Genomic DNA, 16,959 nt, shown 5'->3' with positions numbered 1-16,959 from the left:
GAATCTGTCAAGGTTTCCGAGCCACTTAGCTGTGATAATCTGGGGACCACATTACAGGTACTAATAAAAACTCAGCAGTAATTCTGGCACTAGGAAAACCTGACATAAACCAGATGCTTGCCCTTAATAAGGTAGTCAACTAGAATTACAAACTGCTTTCCCTTGCTTTTGACTAGAATTACGACCACAAGTAGCAGTAGCACTGGCAATCTCAAGCAATCTAAATATGAATCTTAACAATAATTTTACCTGGTAAGAATATTAATTAGCTAATACATAAATACAATTTCATAGGGGGAAAAACTTCAAAATATAGAATTCATAAGTGAAATAAAAGTACAAATACTATAAACCCCTTCTAAGGCTAAAGCAAAGAAAATACAACACAAGCCTCAAATACCTTGTGGTGCCAGAAAGTAAGGAAGTGCTCAAAACAAACAAAAGGATGAGAGCACACAGGGTGACAAAAAGGCATAAAGAAGCCAAAATGAAAGCGTTCCCAACTGCCAAAACTGGAACAATTTGAGCAAAAATAAAAGAAAATAATATAATGATGGAATTGGATTGGATTATAACCCAAAGAATGAAATTATCATGAGTCTACACTGATATAAATACTTAAAATGAAGAAGGGACAACTCTTCTTTGCAGAATTCCAACTAATAAAAGTTGACAGAATGAGAGACATTAAAAGTCACAATTAGAATGCCACCAAAATCATTGCCACAGGCAAGATCTGATGAACCTTGATGAATGCTAAAATTAGTTGGTGAAAGTTTAAGCAGAAACAGAATGTTTGCATAGAATGAAACAAAAGAAGGAAAAATACGAGCCCTTTATTTAGGGTCTTTGAGTGCCCCCTGCTGGTCAATAAAGTGAAATTCAATGAAGTTCTGCCAAGCTGGGTTCCTTCTATATTCCATAAAGCAATTGCCCTTCTCTTTTCTTTCCAATTATATACCTGTTACAAGAAGATGGTTTTCCTGTTAAAAACCAGGATATTCTGCTCCTACTAATTCATACTTTCTTCCTCTAAAAGTATATCAAAAGGCTCACTAATTACCAAATCTATCTTCCCTCTAACCAGAAGAGTAAATCATAAAACCACAGCCACTTCCTGGTCGATCCTCAAGACTTGTCAGGTACAGGTAAACTTTCCAAAGTTCCTCCCACTGACCATCCCTGGGACACCTAGGGACATCACAATAAGGGCAAGCCAGTCGAAGACTGTGAGAAAGAAGGACAGATCCAGTAGTGGGAAAGAGGGCCTCCTGAGGATGTCAGACATGGAGAGTGTTTAGAGCGCAGTACTACCGAAGAACACCATGTCTACTGACATCCTGACAGTCTAAGCAATCTAAGGCTCAAACAGATAAAAGATAAATATTTCCATTATTGATGTCTCATATACAGAGCCTCTAAAATTAGTAATTCATTTGGTTCAAGTAAATCAAAAACAGCTCTTCGTCAGGAAAAGACTGGGAATTCTTGTGGCATACGATAGTAGAGACAAGAGATATAAACTGGCAGTGCCCTGGCTGCATATGGGCCAAACAGATTTCATTCAGCCCATACAATATTTTCAAAGTCTTGAATTAGATGTCAATGTTCTAAAATTTGGAGATATCACATTTAAAAAATCAAAGTTTCTGGTTTCTCTTGGAAAAAACAAATCTATGGATCTGGCCATATAGGGTTTGTTTCTACATAGTAACAAAGCAGCAGAAACTGAAAAGAGGCTGCCTCTTGAGATGGTCCTTGCTTTTCAGTTCCTTCCCCACCACTCAAACAAGGCATGTGGCTAATATCCACTCTGCTTGATCCACATGTATTAAATACTGAGCCCCTGAAGCAAAAGGGTTTGCAACATCTACAGAGTGGAGTACTATTAGTAACTATACTTTTAAAAGCTAGAAGGACCTTGCCCGCCATCTGTATAAGCTTCATTAGTAACATTCATCCCTTCTTTCTAAAAATCACGATAGCTAATTATATCTGTTCTGCAAAGACATAACATAAACGTTTGCTGCTCTGAATTTTGTTCTTTTACTATTAATATTCTACAGCAATAAATCAGAGTCACCCAAAAAGTTTGTTAAAACATGAACTGCTGGGCCCCACCAGCCAGGGTTTCTGTTTCAGTCGTCTGAGATGGGACTTGAGAATCTGCAATTCTATCAGGTCTCCTTCCTGGTAATGCTGATGCCATGGATCCACAGATCACACTTTGAGAACAGCTGCTATTCTCCAACCCAATGTTTTTTATTTTAAACATTTCCATTATAATTTTACCCATATTTCCCAAGTATCTCTAGAAAAGCAATGTCCTACACAACTTTTTGTGATGATGGATAAATTCTATATAAAACGCTGTCTATAGTTATTTGGCATGTGTGATTAAATAACTAGATTTTGAATTTTATTTAATCTTAATTAATTTAAATTTGAATCACTACATGTGACTAGTTGCTATCATATTGGACGACATTGTTCAAAGACTCAAGGAGCCAAACAGAAGAGGGCTGGCAAGAGAAGAAAATTTTTACATGAGCATAAATAGTAAAACTCGGCCATGCACATGTCTGTAATCCCAGCACTTTGGGAGGCCAAGGTGGGAGGATTGCTTGAGCTCAGGAATTCAAGACCATCCTGGGCAACACGGCAAAAATTTGTCTCTGCAAAACAAATACAAAAATCAGCCAGGTGTGGTGGTGTATGCTTATAGTCCCAGCTACTTGGGAGGCTGAGGTGGGAGGATCACTTGAGCCCAGGAGGTCAAGGCTGCAGTGAGTCAAGATTGTGCCACTGCACTCCAGCCTAGGTAACAGAGCAAGATCCTGTCTCAAAAAAATAAAATAAAATAACAATAAATATCAAAACTCAGAATTACGTACATAAGATCTGATTTTTTAAATCAAACAGTACTTCTAATATTTTCAATTATGCCCAGAAGTAACTATGGCATATAAGTTTTTGCAGCATAAATGAAACGACAGAGCCTCAACCCACTTAGTAAGAAAAACAGTAAATCATCAAGCTTATTCTTTTTTTTTTTTTTTTTTTTTTTTACCTTTTATTCTCCTGGGAATCACAGTTACCCAATCAGGTCCACTGGAGTTGATAGGCATTTTGATATTGACGCCACTTTAAGAGGAATAAAAAAGCACAAGCTCAGGTTCAGGAACATTTATTTTCAAATATATGTCTTTACTTGCAAATGATAAAATGACTAATTTCACAGAGCCTTATTATGATGAAACATACTTATGAATGTTAACCAACACAAATAATAAACTGGGTCTCTTGTAATAAGCAGGTTATATGTATATAAAAACTGAAAAAAATTAAATTGATTCTTAAAATTTCACTCCACTGTATACTGCTAAGAGCACAAACTCCAAAATGACCAATTCTGGTTTGAATGATGTACTCCCCTTGGACTCAGAGAATGGCTCACACTGACAAGAATGTCTACTTTGTCGTTATCTAGTTTTCAGGCTGCAAGTTCATGCTGCATTAAGTCATGTATCTGATTCCTTAGGCCTTTTCCAGATCTCAGAGGAGTCCTACGTGGGACACTTGCCCCCCAGATATTTATTTATGCAGTACTTTGCTCATCATTACCAGGACTTTTTAGTGTCTGTTCCCCTTACTAAAACATGTACTACTCGAGGGAGGCAGCAGGGGAAAAAAGTAAAATACAATAAAACATATTCTACTCGAAGACAAGGGTGATGCCTCATTCATCTTTGCATCCTAGCACAGGCCCTGGTCTAGAGTCCACACTCTATTTTTGGAGGGCTGCATTAAAACGTGGGGGAGGGTGGAGGTAAGGAGAAAAGCACTGAAAATTCAGGGCAACTATTCCAGAAACTGAGTCACAATAAAACTAGGCCTCACGTACTTAGACCAAAAACAAAAAAATGAAATGTTAACTCCCCAAACTCTTGATACGGGAATGTGTGGTCATTTTTTATTATTTCATCAATTTCAGAAAAAACTGTTTATTCAACAAATAATTCTTAAGCTTCTGAAGCCAGGTACTGTCCTAGAATCCAGGGCTACTACAGTAAGCAAAACACAGCATCTCCTTCTTCACGGAGCTGACACAGAGGAGACAGACAAAAAACAAGTAATGAAGGAAGTATACAGGCCTGGCCACATTAGAGCATAATCGAATTTCATAGCTTAAATAAAGTGATTTTTAAGACAGCACATATAAACTACTTTCATGAGTTTAGAGTTTTATGGTAAGAAAAAAATATACAATTTACTTGTCTATAGTTATAAGAATTATATAATTATTATTGTACAATAATTTTCTTGCAAAAACATAATTTCCTCTATAATTTTCCTGCCAAAATATTTAGCCTCAATCTAATCACATGGAAAGTGAAAACAATAAAGCAAATCCAAAGCAGACTGGGCGTGGTGGCTCACGCCTATAATTGCACTTTGGGAGGCCGAGACGGGCAGATCTCCTTAAGGCCAGGAGTTTGAGACCAGCCCGGCCAACACAGCAAAACTCCATCTCTACTAAAAATACAAAAAATAGCCAGGTATGGTGGTGCATGCCTAGTAGTCCCAGCCACTCGAGAGGATGAGGCACAAGAATCACTTGATCCCAGGAAGTAAAGTGAGCCGAAGGTTACAGTGAGCCGAGATCACCGCATTGCACCCCAGCCTGGGTGACAGAGCGACACTCTGTCTCGAGAAGAGAGAAAAAAAAAAAAAGTAAAGGACATTCTACAAAACAGCAACATCAAAATTGCCAATGTCATACAAAACAAAATAGGCTAAAGAATTCTTTTGGATTAAAGAGATAACCAAACATACTGTGTAAGCAAGCATAGATTAAATTAGTTAAAATTAAAAAGATAGCTATAGAAGTCATTTTTGGGACAACTGAAGAAACTTGAATATCTAACATGAACTGCATATTAAATAATAATACTATAACAATGATAAATGTCCCAAATGTGATCACTATGGTTACACGTTAGAGAAAGTCCATTTTCTTATAAGAGGCATATTTATGGAGTGCAGAGTCATGACGTCTGCACCATACTCTCAGATGGTTCAGGGGAAAAAATTATACACAGATACATATAAACACAGAGAAAGAAAAGCAAAATGTGGCAAAACATTAATAATAGTGAATCTAAGTTAAAGGTATATGAGTTCATTGTTATTATTCCTGCAATGTTTCTAAAGATTCAATATTTTTAATACAAAGTTAGAAAGAAAAAAGCAGCAATCATGCTAAAATAAAAGGGAAATGTTGTAGGTGATAAGCCCATTCTTTCAAAAGGCCTTCCCTTATATTAATAGGATCTTTAAGGAAACCCCTGTTGTCCTTTCCAAAACTAACACTTTTATTCCCTTATAGATAAAGAACAAAGATGACATTCCTCTAATTGTTCAACTGTCATTTAGGGAACAAAATACCAAGGCTAAGATTCTTAATTCTTTCTGGCTTAAGTAAGGTTATGAGTTACCAAGGAAAAGAAATAAAAAAGGTTATCAGTTCAACATATTTGGGCCATGAGCTCAAAACAGTACACTCAAAGATCCCCCAAAAAATCAATTTAAATCTTTTTCTTTTTCTTTTCAGATGGTCTTATGCAATATTTCAGAACTTAAAGAGAATGAAGTATGGAAAATGAAAACCAATTATGAGGACTCTGTCAAATGTTTGCTTTCCAAAAACTTACACCACCTCAAACATCGTTTTCTCAGCAAACTTCCACCAGGTAAATAGAATTCTGCAATTATTCTACAATACTGTACCATCAACCAGCCTCACCCAGGACATGCAAGTAAGGGCAGGGACAAACACATTATTTTATCCTTGTGGGTTCACGGGTGTTTTTTGTTTTTAATGGTAGAATTTACAGTCAGAAATACTTTTAAGTTTTACACTAAGTTAGCTCTCTAAACTTTCTCTATTTTCCACATGGAATTTGAGAAAATTACTATGCTTCTTCCTCTTTGCTAGACCACTAAGTAGACTGACAACATAACTCTATAGGGCAATTATAGTTACCAATCATTTACTATAGATTTCAAAACAATTATGACAGTGGAATTGGAATGTTCCCAACATAAAGATGATAAATGCTTCAGGCAATGGATACTCCAATTACCCTTATTTGATCATTACATTTTATATGCTTGTATCAAAATATCATATCTACCTCAAAAATATGTACAACTAGTATGTATCCATAATAATTTAAAAATCTAAAAACACAACTCTAATGGAGCATGGTGGCTCACATCTGTAATTCCAGCCCTTTGGGAGGCCAAGGCAGGAGGACTACTTGAGCCCAGGGGTTCAAGACCAGCCTGGGCAACATAGTGAAACCACATTTCTACAAAACATACAAAAATTAGCTGGGTGTGGTGGTGCACACCGATAGTCTGACACGGGAGGTGGCGCACACTCGGGAGGCTGAGGTGGGAGAATCGCTCAAACCCAGGATGTCAAGGCTGCAGTGAGCTGCAATCATGCCACTGCACTCCAGCCTGGATGGCAAAGTGAGACCCTGTTGCAAAACCAACCAACCAACCAACCCTCTAAAATAGGGTAACTGAGTAGTCTTCATACATAGGCAAAAAAGTACACAGAAATAAAATAATCTGCTCAGTCACTAATAAACAGCATGTCTGAAACCTGAACCCAGGAATAAAATTTAAAAACTTGTTTTGGTTTTGTTTGGAGGAGTTGTGAAATTTAATTTTGTTTTCATTTTGTACTAAACCATAGAAAATACCAGTCTTCTCAGCAGTACAGTAAACACTGTACATTGAGTAGTGCTCCCTCTGCTGGCCTTTCAAAGGTATGGCATGAATCCACTAGACATGTAAGTAACCCAGTATGACCAAAAGCTGACTTCAGGGTGGAAAACTGAAGGGTTTTATTTTAGGAGCTCCTACAAACCACATACTTTATGGTAGCAACTTTTCTCCCATCCAGTAATGAGTGGACATAAACTATGAAATTTTTTAGGGTGCCCAGATGTACTTAACAAAAATACCTCCCTTTTATCCAAGAAAAAAATTATCTCTACCAAGGACTGTTTAAAAACAATATACTCCATTAAAAAGTAAAAAGCATGCATACATTCTTTCAAACAATTGTACTTTTTTGTTGAGGCAGGGTCTCACTCTGTTGCCCAGGCTATAGTGCAACTGTGATCACAGCTCACTGCAACCTCAAACTCCTGGGTTCCAGCCTTCCTCCCACCTCAGCCTCCCAAAGTGCTGGGACTACAGTCATGAGCCACCACACTTGGCCAAAATGGTACTTTTTAACCATGTAGCTTTTATAATTTTTTATTTCTTAGTAATGTTATGAAATGTTGAAGAAAACACAAACTGTAATTCATATTGGTTCCATATTCCTTTCTGCACATTATTCTATGTATTTATCATCATGCTGAAAATATTTTATGCTTATATTTGAAATAGAAATTTGAACACAATACTGCAATAATTTCAACAACTATATAGCTTAAAAAATAGTCTTCTGTGGCATTCCTGACTTCCTATGCTTATTAAGTAAACCCAGCAATGTTGCCATATTCATAGTTTTTTAATCAGTATGTTCAAATGATTTTAAAAACCGCTATTATGTTACTTTTTAAAGTTTCAGTTCATTAGATACAAAGATAAAACACCAGCCTGACTACTAGGCCTACCAGCCTGTTCTTGGATTATATTTTTTCTTTACATAAAATAGATGGGGTCTTGCTATGTTGCCCAGGCTGGTCTCAAACTCCTGGGCTCAAGCGATCCTCCCATTTCATCCTCCCAAAGTGCTGGGATTACAAGCATGAGTCACCACCACATCTGGCGCTTGGATAACTTTTATCTGTTCTGTGAATAAGTGATTTTACTTACACAGCTACTGTGCAAACACGCCATGTGGTTCTAAAGTAAAACAGATATGAGGGTAAAGAAAAAAATTCAAGGGTAAAAGGTCTTTAATTTGTACTTAGATAAGCACTAAGCTTCACTTGTAAAACACTAACGAAAAATACAAATCTATGTTTACTTTTTTATTCACTACCTCCTCTGAATTGGGCCACGATAAGAGAGAGATAAGAAACACATACTCAATACCAGAAAGTCTCCTAAATGGGACAAGGACAGTGGAAAAGAACTCTTCAAATTATCCCCAAGAAAAAGCAGCACGTACCTCTGGAAGAAAGCACTCTCCGCAGCAGTTAGGAGACCCTTCAGGTATCCACCTTTGAAATGGGTAATTCTGCTGCTGCAAGGGAGCTTCTTTGGTTTGAAGCAGAACCAGGGCTCCCCAGTGTAGAGGTCTGTAAAGTTGCACAGCGGCAGATTCCCAGGAAGACACACGTTGCACTCAGTAGTTTCAGAAATTCTTCCCGAACGGAAGAGACTCTTGAAATAGACCCTGTCTGGTTTATCTTCCTGTAAGCGCTGAAGAACTCTGATCCCTTCACTGGGGTGGACCAGAAATATGGACACTTTAACTTTGCCCGGCCATAACAAAGTAAAGAAAACCTTGTAAAACCCATTCTGGTAGTCCACCACCCTGCCCACAGCCCCAGCCTGCAGCTTGGGGGAGTGAATTCTGGCCTGCAGGTAGTCTCCACCATACTTCTTGGGCTTCCTTTCAAAATCCTGTACATGAACCAGCACCTCCAGCTGGCTTCCCACCTGAAAGAAGGCAGCAGAGTTCAAGATGACAAAGTAGCTAGAAGAAGGGTCAGTGCTTTTCACAAAGGGAACTGGGCCCACATCGGGAACCTGTCGGTGCAAGGCAGCCAGCAAGGAGTCCTCCTCCACGCGCTCCTGGCTGGACAGGGTCTGCTGATCATAGCCGCAGTAAGGATTTCGGCTAATTCCTGTCACCTGGGAGGAAAGAAACTGTCCACTGCTGTCGATGAATGTGGCTGAAACAGTCTCATGGTCCAAGTACTAAAGAAGAAGACACAAACAACAGAAATTACCACTATAATAGGTCTCTGTATTTTCGGCATAAATTCAGAGGGCTCCCCACACTTCTGTGAGTTTTAGCTCCAGGAGCTCACACAGTGAGTTTGAGCTCCAGGATTCTCACAGTGAATATCAAAGAAAAAATCCCCTTGGGCTTCCAGGAAGGGAAAGGGAAAAGGACTCATTTTGAAGTATGCAGAGCACTGTGTTGTTCTAAACAAAGCTGCCCCTCAAGAGAAACTACTTTATCAGTACCTAGCCTATTAGAGTTTTATCAGAGCCTAACCAACCTGAGACAAGGGAAACACCCAACTCCAGCCCACTTTAGCCACGCAGTCCAACCTAAGATGGTGAAACACCAAGAAAAAAGGAAAGGAAAGGAATGGAGAAAGATATACCATGCTAACACTAACCCACAGAAACCAGTAGCAGCTATATTAATTTCAGAGCAGATTTCAAAGCAAGGAAACTTATCAAAGATAAAGGGGGTCATTACACAATAATAAAGGAGTCAATTCTCAAAAAAAAATAAATAAATAACAACCCTTAATATGTAAGTACCTAACCAATGAGTATCAAAACATGTGAAGCAAAAACTAACGGAGAAATAGATGAATCTACATTATAGTCTAAGACTTCAACACTCCTCTATCAGAAATACACAGATCCAGTAGGCAGAAAATCGGTAAGGACATAGTTGAACTCAACAGCACCATCAATAAACTGGATATAGTTGACATCTGTAAACTACTTCATATCAAGCTCACATGGAACATTCACCAAAACGGACCACATTCTGGGCCATAAAATGCACCTTAAAAATTTTTTTTAAATAAAAATCATACAATGTCTTCTCTTAAGCCATAATGAAATTAAACTAGAAATCAATATAGAAAGATAGCTGGAAAAATCCCAAAATGGTATACAAATGGGTAACATACAAAATCTCATGAGAAATTTTTAAATATTTTAACTAGGTGAAGGTAAAAATATAATTTAATTTATTAAACACTATAGGATGAAGCAAGAGAAGTGCTTAGAGGGAAATTCATACTACTATACATATTTTAGGAAAGAAAAATGACCTAAAATGAATAATTTAACCTTACATCTTAGCAAACTAGAAAAAGAGGAGCAAACAATATCCAAAATAAGCAGAAGAGAGGAGAATCGCTTGAACCCGGGAGGGGGAGGTTGCAGTGAGCCGAGATCGTGCCACTGTACTCCAGCCTTGCAACAAAGTGAGACTCCATCTCAAAAAAAAAAAAAAAAAAGGAAGCTAGAAGTTGTTCATGGAGGGGAAGAGCATCAGCAAATGGTAAAAGTTACAGATATTAACCAAAAAGTACTCATTCCCTAAGCTGGGATTGAACCTGGGGCACTGTTGTAAAATAGCAGAGACCAAAAGAAAGTACTGCCGGAGCAAGATGGCCGAATAGGAACAGCTCCAGTCTCCAACTCCCAGCGCGAGCGACACAGAAGACCAGCGATTTCTGCATTTTCAACTGAGGTACTGGGTTCATCTCACTGGGGAGTGCCAGACGATCGGTGCTGGTCAGCTGCTGCAGCCCGACCAGCGAGAGCTGAAGCAGGGCGAGGCATTGCCTCACCTGGAAAGCGCAAGGGGGAAGGGAATCCCTTTTCCTAGCCAGGGGAACTGAGACACACAACACCTGGAAAATTGGGTAACTCCCACCCCAATACTGCGCTTTAAGCAGACAGGCACACCAGGAGATCATATCCCACACCTGGCCGGGAGTGTCCCACACCCACGGAGCCTCCCTCATTGCTAGCACAGCAGTCTGTGATCTACCGGCAAGGCAGCAGCAAGGCTGGGGGAGGGGCGCCCGCCATTGCTGAGGCTTAAGTAGGTAAACAAAGCTGCTGGGAAGCTCCAACTGGGTGGAGCTCACAGCAGCTCAAGGAAACCTGCCTGTCTCTGGAGACTCCACCTCTGGGGACAGGGCACAGATAAATAAAAGCAGCAGAAACCTCTGCAGAGGCAAACGACTCTGACAGCTTTGAAGAGAGCAGTGGATCTCCCAACACGGAGGTTGAGATCTGAGAAGGGACAGACTCCCTGCTCAAGTGGGTCCCTGACCCCTGAGTAGCCTAACTGGGAGACATCCCCCACTAGGGGCAGTCTGACACCCCACACCTCACAGGGTGGAGTACACCCCTGAGAGGAAGATTCCAAAGCAAGAATCAGACAGGTACACTCGCTGTTCAGAAATATTCTATCTTCTGCAGCCTCTGCTGCTGATACCCAGGCAAACAGGGTCTGGAGTGTACCTCAAGCAATCTCCTACAGCTACAACCTACAGCTGAGGATCCTGACTGTTAGAAGGAAAGCTATCAAACAGGAAGGACACCTACACCAAAACCCCATCAGTACATCACCATCATCAAAGACCAGAGGCAGATAAAACCACAAAGATGGGGAAAAAGCAGGGCAGAAAAGCTGGAAATTCAAAAAATAAGAGCGCATCTCCCCCGGCAAAGGAGCGCAGCTCATCGCCAGCAACGGATCAAAGCTGGACGGAGAATGACTTCGACGAGATGAGAGAAGAAGGCTTCAGTCCATCAAATTTCTCAGAGCTAAAGGAGGAATTACGTACCCAGCGCAAAGAAACTAAAAATCTTGAAAAAAAAGTGGAAGAATTGATGGCTAGAGTAATTAATGCAGAGAAGCTCACAAACGAAATGAAAGAGACGAAAACCATGGCACGAGAAATACGTGACAAATGCACAAGCTTCAGTAACCGTCTCGATCAACTGGAAGAAAGAATGTCAGCGATGGAGGATCAAATGAATGAAATGAAGCGAGAAGAGAAACCAAAAGAAAAAAGAAGAAAAAGAAATGAACAAAGCCTGCAAGAAGTATGGGATTATGTAAAAAGACCAAATCTACGTCTGATTGGGGTGCCTGAAAGTGAGGGGGAAAATGGAACCAAGTTGGAAAACACTCTTCAGGATATCATCCAGGAGAACTTCCCCAACCTAGTAGGGCAGGCCAACATTCAAATCCAGGAAATACAGAGAACGCCACAAAGATATTCCTCGAGAAGAGCAACTCCAAGACACATAATTGCCAGATTCACCAAAGTTGAAATGAAGGAAAAAATCTTAAGGGCAGCCAGAGAGAAAGGTCGGGTTACCCACAAAGGGAAGCCCATCAGACTAACAGCAGATCTCTCGGCAGAAACTCTTCAAGCCAGAAGAGAGTGGGGGCCAATATTCAACATTCTTAAAGAAAAGAATTTTAAACCCAGAATTTTATATCCAGCCAAACTAAGTTTCATAAGTGAAGGAGAAATAAAATCCTTTACAGATAAGCAAATGCTTAGAGATTTTGTCACCACTAGGCCTGCCTTACAAGAGACCCTGAAGGAAGCACTAAACATGGAAAGGAACAACCAGTACCAGCCATTGCAAAAACATGCCAAAATGTAAAGACCATCAAGGCTAGGAAGAAACTGCATCAACTAACGAGCAAAATAACCAGTTAATATCATAATGGCAGGATCAAGTTCACACATAACAATCTTAACCTTAAATGTAAATGGACTAAATGCTCCAATTAAAAGACACAGACTGGCAAACTGGATAAAGAGTCAAGATCCATCAGTCTGCTGTATTCAGGAGACGCATCTCACACGCAGAGACATACATAGGCTCAAAATAAAGGGATGGAGGAAGATTTACCAAGCAAATGGAGAACAAAAAAAAGCGGGGGTTGCAATACTAGTCTCTGATAAAACAGACTTTAAACCATCAAAGATCAAAAGAGACAAAGAAGGCCATTACATAATGGTAAAGGGATCAATTCAACAGGAAGAGCTAACTATCCTAAATATATATGCACCCAATACAGGAGCACCCAGATTCATAAAGCAAGTCCTTAGAGACTTACAAAGAGACTTAGACTCCCATACAATAATCATGGGAGACTTCAACACTCCACTGTCAACATTAGACAGATCAACGAGACAGAAAGTTAACAAGGATATCCAGGAATTGAACTCATCTCTGCAGCAAGCAGACCTAATAGACATCTATAGAACTCTCCACCCCAAATCAACAGAATATACATTCTTCTCAGCACCACATCGTACTTACTCCAAAATTGACCACGTAATTGGAAGTAAAGCACTCCTCAGCAAATGTACAAGAACAGAAATTATAACAAACTGTCTCTCAGACCACAGTGCAATCAAATTAGAACTCAGGACTAAGAAACTCAATCAAAACCGCTCAACTACATGGAAACTGAACAACCTGCTCCTGAATGACTACTGGGTACATAACGAAATGAAGGCAGAAATAAAGATGTTCTTTGAAACCAATGAGAACAAAGATACAACATACCAGAATCTCTGGGACACATTTAAAGCAGTGTGTAGAGGGAAATTTATAGCACTAAATGCCCACAAGAGAAAGCAGGAAAGATCTAAAATTGACACTCTAACATCGCAATTAAAAGAACTAGAGAAGCAAGAGCAAACACATTCGAAAGCTAGCAGAAGGCAAGAAATAACTAAGATCAGAGCAGAACTGAAGGAGATAGAGACACAAAAAACCCTCCAAAAAATCAATGAATCCAGGAGTTGGTTTTTTGAAAAGATCAACAAAATTGACAGACCACTAGCAAGACTAATAAAGAAGAAAAGAGAGAAGAATCAAATCGACGCAATTAAAAATGATAAAGGGGATATCACCACCGACCCCACAGAAATACAAACTACCATCAGAGAATACTATAAACACCTCTACGCAAATAAACTGGAAAATCTAGAAGAAATGGATAATTTCCTGGACACTTACACTCTTCCAAGACTAAACCAGGAAGAAGTTGAATCCCTGAATAGACCAATAGTAGGCTCTGAAATTGAGGCAATAATTAATAGCCTACCAACCAAAAAAAGTCCAGGACCAGATGGATTCACAGCTGAATTCTACCAGAGGTACAAGGAGGAGCTGGTACCATTCCTTCTGAAACTATTCCAATCAATAGAAAAAGAGGGAATCCTCCCTAACTCATTTTATGAGGCCAACATCATCCTGATACCAAAGCCTGGCAGAGACACAACAAAAAAAGAGAATTTTAGACCAATATCCCTGATGAACATCGATGCAAAAATCCTCAATAAAATACTGGCAAACCGGATTCAGCAGCACATCAAAAAGCTTATCCACCATGATCAAGTGGGCTTCATCCCTGGGATGCAAGGCTGGTTCAACATTCGCAAATCAATAAACATAATCCAGCATATAAACAGAACCAAAGACAAGAACCACATCATTATCTCAATAGATGCAGAAAAGGCTTTTGACAAAATTCAACAGCCCTTCATGCTAAAAACGCTCAATAAATTCGGTATTGATGGAACGTACCTCAAAATAATAAGAGCTATTTATGACAAACCCACAGCCAATATCATACTGAATGGGCAAAAACTGGAAAAATTCCCTTTGAAAACTGGCACAAGACAGGGATGCCCTCTCTCACCACTCCTATTCAACATAGTGTTGGAAGTTCTGGCTAGGGCAATCAGGCAAGAGAAAGAAATCAAGGGGATTCAGTTAGGAAAAGAAGAAGTCAAATTGTCCCTGTTTGCAGACGACATGATTTTATATTTAGAAAACCCCATTGTCTCAGCCCAAAATCTCCTTAAGCTGATCAGCAACTTCAGCAAAGTCTCAGGATACAAAATTAATGTGCAAAAATCACAAGCATTCTTATACACCAGTGACAGTCAAACAGAGAGCCAAATCAGGAATGAACTTCCATTCACAATTGCTTCAAAGAGAATAAAATACCTAGGAATCCAACTTACAAGGGATGTAAAGGACCTCTTCAAGGAGAACTACAAACCACTGCTCAGTGAAATCAAAGAGGACACAAACAAATGGAAGAACATACCATGCTCATGGATAGGAAGAATCAATATCGTGAAAATGGCCATACTGCCCAAGGTAATTTATAGATTCAATGCCATCCCCATCAAGCTACCAATGAGCTTCTTCACAGAATTGGAAAAAACTGCTTTAAAGTTCATATGGAACCAAAAAAGAGCCCGCATCTCCAAGACAATCCTAAGTCAAAAGAACAAAGCTGGAGGCATCACGCTACCTGACTTCAAACTATACTACAAGGCTACAGTAACCAAAACAGCATGGTACTGGTACCAAAACAGAGATATAGACCAATGGAACAGAACAGAGTCCTCAGAAATAATACCACATATCTACAGCCATCTGATCTTTGACAAACCTGAGAGAAACAAGAAATGGGGAAAGGATTCCCTATTTAATAAATGGTGCTGGGAAAACTGGCTAGCCATAAGTAGAAAGCTGAAACTGGATCCTTTCCTTACTCCTTATACGAAAATTAATTCAAGATGGATTAGAGACTTAAATGTTAGACCTAATACCATAAAAATCCTAGAGGAAAACCTAGGTAGTACCATTCAGGACATAGGCATGGGCAAAGACTTCATGTCTAAAACACCAAAAGCAACGGCAACAAAAGCCAAAATTGACAAATGGGATCTCATCAAACTAAAGAGCTTCTGCACAGCAAAAGAAACTACCATCAGAGTGAGCAGGCAACCTACAGAATGGGAGAAAATTTTTGCAATCTACTCATCTGACAAAGGGCTAATATCCAGAACCTACAAAGAACTCAAACAAATTTACAAGAAAAAAACAAACAACCCCATCCAAAAGTGGGCAAAGGATATGAACAGACATTTCTCAAAAGAAGACATTCATACAGCCAACAGACACATGAAAAAATGCTCATCATCACTGGCCATCAGAGAAATGCAAATCAAAACCACAATGAGATACCATCTCACACCAGTTAGAATGGCGATCATTCAAAAGTCAGGAAACAACAGGTGCTGGAGAGGATGTGGAGAAATAGGAACACTTTTACACTGTTGGTGGGAGTGTAAACTAGTTCAACCATTATGGAAAACAGTATGGCGATTCCTCAAGGATCTAGAACTAGATGTACCATATGACCCAGCCATCCCATTACTGGGTATATACCCAAAGGATTATAAATTATGCTGCTATAAGGACACATGCACACGTATGTTTATTGCAGCACTATTCACAATAGCAAAGACTTGGAATCAACCCAAATGTCCATCAGTGACAGATTGGATTAAGAAAATGTGGCACATATACACCATGGAATACTATGCAGCCATAAAAAAGGATGAGTTTGTGTCCTTTGTAGGGACATGGATGCAGCTGGAAACCATCATTCTTAGCAAACTATCACAAGAACAGAAAACCAAACACCGCATGTTCTCACTCGTAGGTGGGAACTGAACAATAAGATCACTTGGACTCGGGAAGGGGAACATCACACACCGGGGCCTATCATGGGGAGGGGGGAGGGGGGAGGGATTGCTTTGGGAGTTATACCTGATGTAAATGACGAGTTGATGGGTGCAGCACACCAACATGGCACAAGTATACATATGTAGCAAACCTGCACATTGTGCACATGTACCCTACAACTTGAAGTTTAATAATAATAAATAAATTTAAAAAAAAAAAAAAAAAAAAAAAAAAAAAAAAAAATAAGCAGAAGAAAAATAATAAATACGATAGCAGAAATCAATGAAGTTGAAAACAGGAAATTAATAAAGAAAAATCAATGAAACCCAAAGCTGGTTTTTTAAAAGATCGATAAAATTGATAAGCCTCTAGCTAGGCTAAGAAAAAAAGAGGGAGGACACAAATTATTAATATCAGAAATGAAAAGGAGGCCATCACTACAGATCCCATGGACATTAAAGGAATAAAGGACTATTATGAACAATTTTATGACCATAAATTGGATAACCCAGATGAAATGGACCAATTCCTTGAAGGACACAGTCCATAAAGAATCCACCTAATGATGCAAAAGTAATATTATCACTAGTGGAAATCAAATATAAAAGAATGAAGTAGGCCGGGTGC

At 39.3% G+C, this 16,959-nt stretch overlaps 1 protein-coding gene across 7 annotated transcripts in view; it reads right to left on the bottom strand.

The window, feature by feature from the left end:
- The window catches only part of NXPE3 (neurexophilin and PC-esterase domain family member 3), a 50,836-nt gene that overhangs the window by 13,824 nt on the left and 20,053 nt on the right, over positions 1-16,959 (bottom strand). For all 7 annotated transcript variants that reach the window (XM_073009690.1, XM_073009691.1, XM_073009693.1 and 4 more), the window contains 2 exons: positions 8,204-8,958; positions 3,071-3,144 (listed from right to left, as the gene is read on the bottom strand). In XM_073009690.1, coding sequence (XP_072865791.1) covers positions 3,071-3,144; positions 8,204-8,958 — 829 coding nt within the window. The remainder of the gene's footprint in view (positions 1-3,070; positions 3,145-8,203; positions 8,959-16,959) is intronic.

The sequence above is a fragment of the Chlorocebus sabaeus genome, chromosome 22, assembly GCF_047675955.1.
Source record: "Chlorocebus sabaeus isolate Y175 chromosome 22, mChlSab1.0.hap1, whole genome shotgun sequence".
NCBI classification, from domain to species: Eukaryota; Metazoa; Chordata; class Mammalia; order Primates; family Cercopithecidae; genus Chlorocebus; species Chlorocebus sabaeus.
Note: the sequence above shows the minus strand (reverse complement) of the source record. Positions and strands in the feature narration are given on the sequence as shown.